The sequence below is a fragment of the Diplodia seriata genome, assembly GCF_021436955.1.
Source record: "Diplodia seriata strain FDS-637 chromosome Unknown scaffold_11, whole genome shotgun sequence".
Taxonomy (NCBI): domain Eukaryota; kingdom Fungi; phylum Ascomycota; class Dothideomycetes; order Botryosphaeriales; family Botryosphaeriaceae; genus Diplodia; species Diplodia seriata.
Genome location: NW_027117318.1, coordinates 83,772 through 90,259, shown reverse-complemented (window position 1 = coordinate 90,259; position 6,488 = coordinate 83,772). Strand labels below are relative to the sequence as shown.

General features: G+C 58.6%; 1 protein-coding gene across 1 annotated transcript; it reads left to right on the top strand.

Annotated features, from left to right (window-relative positions):
- Nucleotides 1–3,033: 3,033 nt before the first annotated feature.
- pso2 (DNA cross-link repair protein PSO2/SNM1) lies at nucleotides 3,034–5,604 on the top strand (the record flags this gene model as incomplete). Its single annotated transcript, XM_066781153.1, has 1 exon — nucleotides 3,034–5,604. One exon carries the CDS (start codon nucleotides 3,034–3,036, stop codon nucleotides 5,602–5,604), a length of 2,571 nt encoding a protein of 856 aa, XP_066628155.1.
- Nucleotides 5,605–6,488: the final 884 nt, after the last annotated feature.

Genomic DNA, 6,488 nt, shown 5'->3' with positions numbered 1-6,488 from the left:
TGCGGAGGAAGAAGGGGCACTGGAGGAGAAGGTGGGACTGCGAGGCAGGAACAGAGGCGGCGGCGGGGTGATGATAAAATAGCCGGCCGGGAGCGGTGTCGCGTGAGCTGCTACTCGGAATGGCAGCACGCCCACGAGGCGGCTTGGCGGAGAAAAAGTTTACGCAGCCAGGGCGGCGCCCCAGTCAACGTGGACGGATGAGGGCGAGGCTAGCTGTGGGAACCGGGGCTGGGGCTGGGCGCTCGGCGGTGCGGCGACGACAGCGCGCTTGGGGTAGGCGGTGGTGATTGGCTGGGCGCGAGACGATCCGGGGGAGCTTCCCTGGTCTCAGGCAGAGGGGGGTATCAATTTGGATGGCAACAAGAGGTTGTCAGGCAGTGAGTTAGGAGCAGAGCGCGAGAGTTTAAGGGCATTTGGGTGCGGCAAGGCAGGCCGGCGTTCGCAGACCACCTAACGGTGGCAGCGAAGCTGGCTTGGGATTTTTTTGGCGGGAGCTTGTCAAGCAGCCGAGCCCAAGGGAAGGCGCGGTGGAGCTTGACATTTTGGGTGGATCTGATCGCCGCAGGCGAAGCGCAGCATCGCGTTTTTCTCCCTGGCCGTCGCGAGATGCAGCCAATCAGCGGGCGCAGCCGAACACATGCGCGGTCGCTGGGCCTCGACTGGTTGCGGACTCGGCCGGGCCTGAGCAGGGGCCCACCGCCCGCTCGTCTCCGCGCCACTGCAGGGCTTGCCCACACCTCGCCGGCTCTGATGCAACGCCGCCCATCGACATCAGCGAGCTCTCAGCAACGAGCCGCCTGCCACTCACAAGCTCGCGTGCGCCCACGCGCTGTGAGATTGGGGCTTGTGCTCCGTGCGCTCCCACGCCCACGCGCCCACACTGTGCGCCCGCCCCCGTGCTGTTTGGGGCCGCGTCCTCGGACTTGCTGCTCTGCAGTGCATCCAACAGCCCGCGTCTCTCCATGCCGAAGCGGAGACGGATGCGCGTCGCCCGGGGCTGCGCTCGAACCGCATGTTTACCCGCAAGCTGATCCACCAGGCGGTGTTGCATGTGTCGCGACTGGCTCGTAGGTGATTGGCCTTACTCCGCAGTATCAGTGCTGTCCCCAAAGTAGGGCGACATCAGGGTCCGTTACAGCACTCGCAATCTGCGCGAACACAGAACATGGTTACACCAGCACGAGGCCGGATGCTGTCCCGGCTCCCGGGGTCTGGCCCTGCACAAAGGACGCGCAATGACGAGCTGCTTCACTGGCTGCCGTGCCTTTGATGCCGGATGTTGAAAGAGGCGTCGCAAGTACCGGAGTCCGCCTTCGTGCCTTGAACCGCCGGTGTTAGGGCTGCGCAGATCTGGCCAGTGCGAGAGCGCGAGGGTCGCACGTGTTCGGTCATGCCGCATCAGCACCGTCGTTCACTCCCTCCTGAAATATCATCCTCCAACATTGCCAGTGCAGGGCCGACGTCCACTGGCCGCCAAGCATCTCTGCAGCCACGATGATCTGCTGCAGCTGAATCCGAGTCCCGCGAGGCTGGGTTTCCAAGACTGTGCCCAGCGCGATTAAGCCGCTCAACCCATGGCGCCGCGCTCTTGACGAAGTGCTTGCATGCAAGCCATCCCCTTGGCTTAGCAGGTGGCGCCGACAAGAGCACGCCCAGCGCGGGAGCGTTTCTTGGGTAGCGCCACGTTGTCTCGTCGTTGCACCCACGACTTCCAGCACCACTCAAAGATTCGATGTGGCCACATCTGTGCAAGCAGGGTTCGCAGTGCAACGTCGGGTCATCAGGGCCTGCAAGCCCAAGCCTTGTGTGTCTGATGACTGCCGATGGAGGATTTTGCGTGGTGCAAATCAGGGAGGGTGGTGTTATAGCCGTGTCGACCGGGGCCCAAGATGACGGATAATCTGAAGCCAAGCACTGCACCGTTTGTTGCATTGTTGAAGCACTCCCAACCTCATCCGACGACCGTCCGCGGTTCCTGAGCGTTGATTGTCGGGTCGGCCCTCGCGGCGATGGGTGGTTGACGATCCTCATCTGGCTAGACTAATGTCGGTCCCGGTTTCTCTTCCCAGACTTCATAGGGATGGATGAACCCGTTCATCGTGCCAAAGAGGTCAGCATTCTTCAGCTTTCGCCGGATACGGTAAGACCACTCAAGGCCCGCTGAGAAGACTAGACCAATTATTGATTAATATTGGAGGAATCCCCCTTTGAAGCCGGAACGGACGGGAACGTAGTAGACGCCGAACTGCGAAATCCATTCCATAGGATAGAGTCGTGATATCATCCTAACAGACGATAGGAGCGGGAAAGTGCAGCTGGGGAGAGCGAAATGGCTCTGCGGATGCTCCATTGCAGTACGACGAGCCTTGGCGGGACGATCAGGGTGTATCACGTGCCACGTGACAGCCGTGGAAGGGGAGATTTAGATAAGGTACCGCGGGTGCTTGACGGGATTCAGCGGCTTGCGCTCTCCTCTCATACAATTATTTCCCGCAGAGGGCCGTTGCGCACCCAATTAACCAGGGCTGCACCGCCGAAGCCGCGCCTTGCTTCGAGGCTAGCCAGTGGTAAGGTCTGTCTGTGGCGTGAGCATACTCCTGCGGTAGGGTTTGTCCACTTCTTCGCACATAGCTCCGGGCAGCGATTGTAACATGAGGAGTCGGGGTCAGGCAGGCGTGGAGTTGAATTGTTGAGTCGAAACAGAGGCGGGTGCGGGAGTTTCTAAGCGCTAGAGAAGCGCGAAAACGTGACCGCGCGCGGCCTCCAAGACGCGACTTGGCCCGTGCTTCGGTGCTCCTCCATTCGACTGCCTGTCGCTCCAACTCTCGCTCTCAAAGTCCGCCTCGCATTGCTTACCACTGCGCACACGCCTCGGCATGTACCTCAAGCCTGTGTAGCATGTTTCGAAACCCTCGCGAAAACGCACGTCTCCCTACCTCGCAACGACTCGCTCCATCCGTCGGCCGCTGCCCATCGCCACCACCTTCCCGCTCCACCTCCGCCACCTCCACTCCAAAGCCAGCAACCGCCGCCATGGCTACAAAGGCAATGCCTTCTCGCACCTCTCGCCCATCCTCGACTCCCAAACCTAAGTCGAAGCCGAAGCAGACGCGGCTTGATTTCACCAAGAGCACCGGGAAGCCGGCTATCTCGAGACCGAAAGCCCAGCCGAATGCAAGTATCCTCACTTTCTTCAAGAAGACAGATTCCCCGCAGCATATGGAACCTGGCTTGTTCCTGGAAAGTAGAGGGAAGAGCGGCAGTGCAAACAATGAGCAAGGTCGGGACGATGTTGTTGGGTGGGGTGACGAAGAACCTTTCAACGAGGATGCGCCGGAAGCTTCACGGTTCAATGAGGACGGTGGCAGCGTGAAGAAAAGGAGGGTCAGTTTGGATGCGGATGAGCCAAAAGGCCCGCGGTCGTCGTCGCCTTCGAGCCTCGGTAGACCGTCTTCTGCAGTCAAGCGTCCTTCTGGACCGTTCCTGGAAGATTCCGACAGCGAAGGAGAAGAAGACCCCGTGCTCCGGAAAATACCCTCCCAGTTGCAGGCTCACCAAGGCAAAGAGAAGAACAATGAAAGCCCTCCAGCAGACGCGGATATTCCTCAGCCCGCCAATGAAGAGGTTGGTGAAGAATCCGATCATGAGAATCCAGGAGTCCCGGCACTAAAACGAGAACCTACCAGCTTTTTCGGAAATGAGGGATTTGATGAATTCGACGAACTTGGCAATTTCGACGACTTCGAAGACGAGGAAGAGTTTGGGGATGAGGAGAGACGATGGATGCAGGAGCAACGAAAGCTCGGTTTGGAAGACGCCGACCAAGAAGCTGATTCTGGCGACACGGGACCGGAATTTGCAGGCGGTGTGAAGCTGGAACTTGCGGATGGAACAAACGACACGACGCTTATCTCAGACGCCCCAACCTGTCCGATTTGCAGCCTGAGTCTTGAAGGGGCCTCGGACCAAGACGCCGCAATACACGTGAACAACTGTCTGGACGGCAAGCCGACTGCACTTCCATCAGCCAAAGAGTCCGCTAGCGTCACAACCCCCACCATAATCAATGGTGCAAAACGATATCAACAGCCTGCGAGACCGGCAAAACCCGGGCAGGCAAACCCATTCTCGCTGGGAGCGCCCGAGGAAAGCTCCTCTTCTGCCTTTGCTAAGCTCATGTCTGGTCATGCAGAGGATTCTGCTTGGGCGAACGCTGCTGCAGCGGAAAACTCGTCTCGTGGCAAGCCATCCTACCAGCGTACCTGTCCCTTTTACAAGATCCTGCCAGGTTTCTCCATTTGCGTAGACGCATTCCGTTATGGAGCCGTACAAGGCTGCGAAGCCTACTTCCTTAGTCACTTTCACAGCGACCACTACATCGGTCTCACTGCCAACTGGCGCCATGGTCCAATCTACTGCAGCCGTGTCACAGCGAATCTTGTTCGTCAACAGTTACGAGTAGATCCAAAGTTTGTTGTTGGTCTCGAGTGGGAGGAGGCGACGGAAGTTCCAGGAACAGGCGGCGTGACGGTCACCATGATACCAGCAAATCACTGTCCTGGCAGTTCACTCTTCCTATTCGAAAAGCCCATTGGCAAAGGCAAGAATCCGAGAATGCAACGTGTACTCCACTGTGGCGATTTTAGAGCATGTCGAGCACATATTGAGCATCCACTCCTTCGACCGGATGTATTGGATGCTGTTTCTGGCAAGACGAGACAGCAGAAAATTGACGTCTGCTATCTGGATACCACCTACCTCAACCCGAAGTACGCATTTCCCAGCCAAACAGAAGTCATTCAAGCGTGTGCCGATATGTGTGTGAGCCTCAACAAGGTTCGAGCGGATGAGACGGATGGCTGGGAGCAGATGAAGCGCGAGCGAGCCGGGAAAGGGATGGCCAACTTTGTCCGCAAAAGCTCGGATGTGGTCAAGTCGGAAGAAAACGATGAAGACGTTGATGCCAGGGGAACGAAGAGTCGAGGCAAGCTCCTAGTGGTCGTCGGGACATACAGCATCGGCAAGGAGCGCGTGTGCCTAGGCATCGCAAAGGCCATGAACAGCAAGATCTTCGCGCCACCGGGCAAGATGCGCATCTGCAAAGCCCTCGAAGACGCGGAGCTGGACGAGCGGCTGACGCCCGACCCCCGCGCCGCCCAAGTGCACATGACGCCCCTCTTCGAGATCCGCGCCGACACGCTCGCCGACTACCTCGACGGCTACCGCGACACGTTCGCCCGCGCCGTCGGCTTCCGCCCCACGGGCTGGAACTACCGGCCGCCCGGCTCGCGCTTCGTCGAGTCGCCCCCCGTCCAGGCGGTGCTGCGGTCGAGCAACTGGAAGAGTGCCTTTTCCATGCGCGACCTCGTCCCCCAGCGCGGCAGCTCCGCCCGCGCCAGCAGCTTCGCCGTGCCCTACTCCGAGCACAGCAGCTTCCGCGAGCTGACCATGTTCTGCTGCGCCCTGCGCATCGACAAGGTCATCCCCACCGTCAATGTTGGTAGTGCCAAGAGCAGGGAGCGCATGAAGGCGTGGTGCGAGAAGTGGGCCCTGGAGAGGAGGAGGAATGGCTTGTTCGTGCCCGAGCCGGGCGAGACGTGGTAGGTAGATGGATGGGGTGGATGGGGTGGTGGTCATGCGTGTTGTGTTGAGATGCCAGCCTTTTATGCTGACCTTTTCTTTTTTTGAGATGGGTTTTGGGTCGGCCTGCAGCGGCTTTGTGCAGACGGTGCTGATGTGGCGGTTGCGGATTCTACGGACGGAGAGTCATTGGTTTATTGTGTCGTATGTCTAGGCATAGGCGAGAAGTGTAAAGATGCAACGAGCCGCCGTACGAGCTTTCTCCGCTACCGTTTCGTCGGCCTACGGCACCATCCTACAGATTGATGCCTACGGACCCTACGGGCAAGGGTCTACTGATGTTTTGTGTGATGTGACAGGATCGGAGTTGAAGCGCGCCGACAAAAGCAACGAGCCGCATCCACGGCTATCTCTCCACCTTTCCGTCAGTCTACAGCACCATGCTGCAGCCAAATGCGAACACGACGATCACGAGTCCTCTGAACAAGAACACTAGCAGCTTGTGCGATGTCACAAGCTAGTGTTCCGTCTAGTTCCCGAGCAAACACCTTCGCGCCGTTGCACTGCCCTGTATCAACCCCTCCCTGTACGCACCATATGCAAGTACCCGTTATGCAATAATCAGCTCACACGGGGCCTCGTCTCGCCTCGTCCCACCTCCCCCTCTTCCTCCTCCCTGCTAACGTGCTCACGTATATGCTTGGCGTTCATGTATATAAGCGGTCTGGATGTAGAGCATTCGGGAGGCCAGCAGTGTCAAGGTGTTTCCCACCTCCCTGTAAACCTTTTTTTTATAACACTTGAGTGGAGTTTAAAGGGAGGGATTTCGATACAGCTGGGATGTGTGCATGCATTCGCTTGCCTGTACGCGTATCGTAGCTGTATCCGAGCTCCCCCCTTCTTCCCAC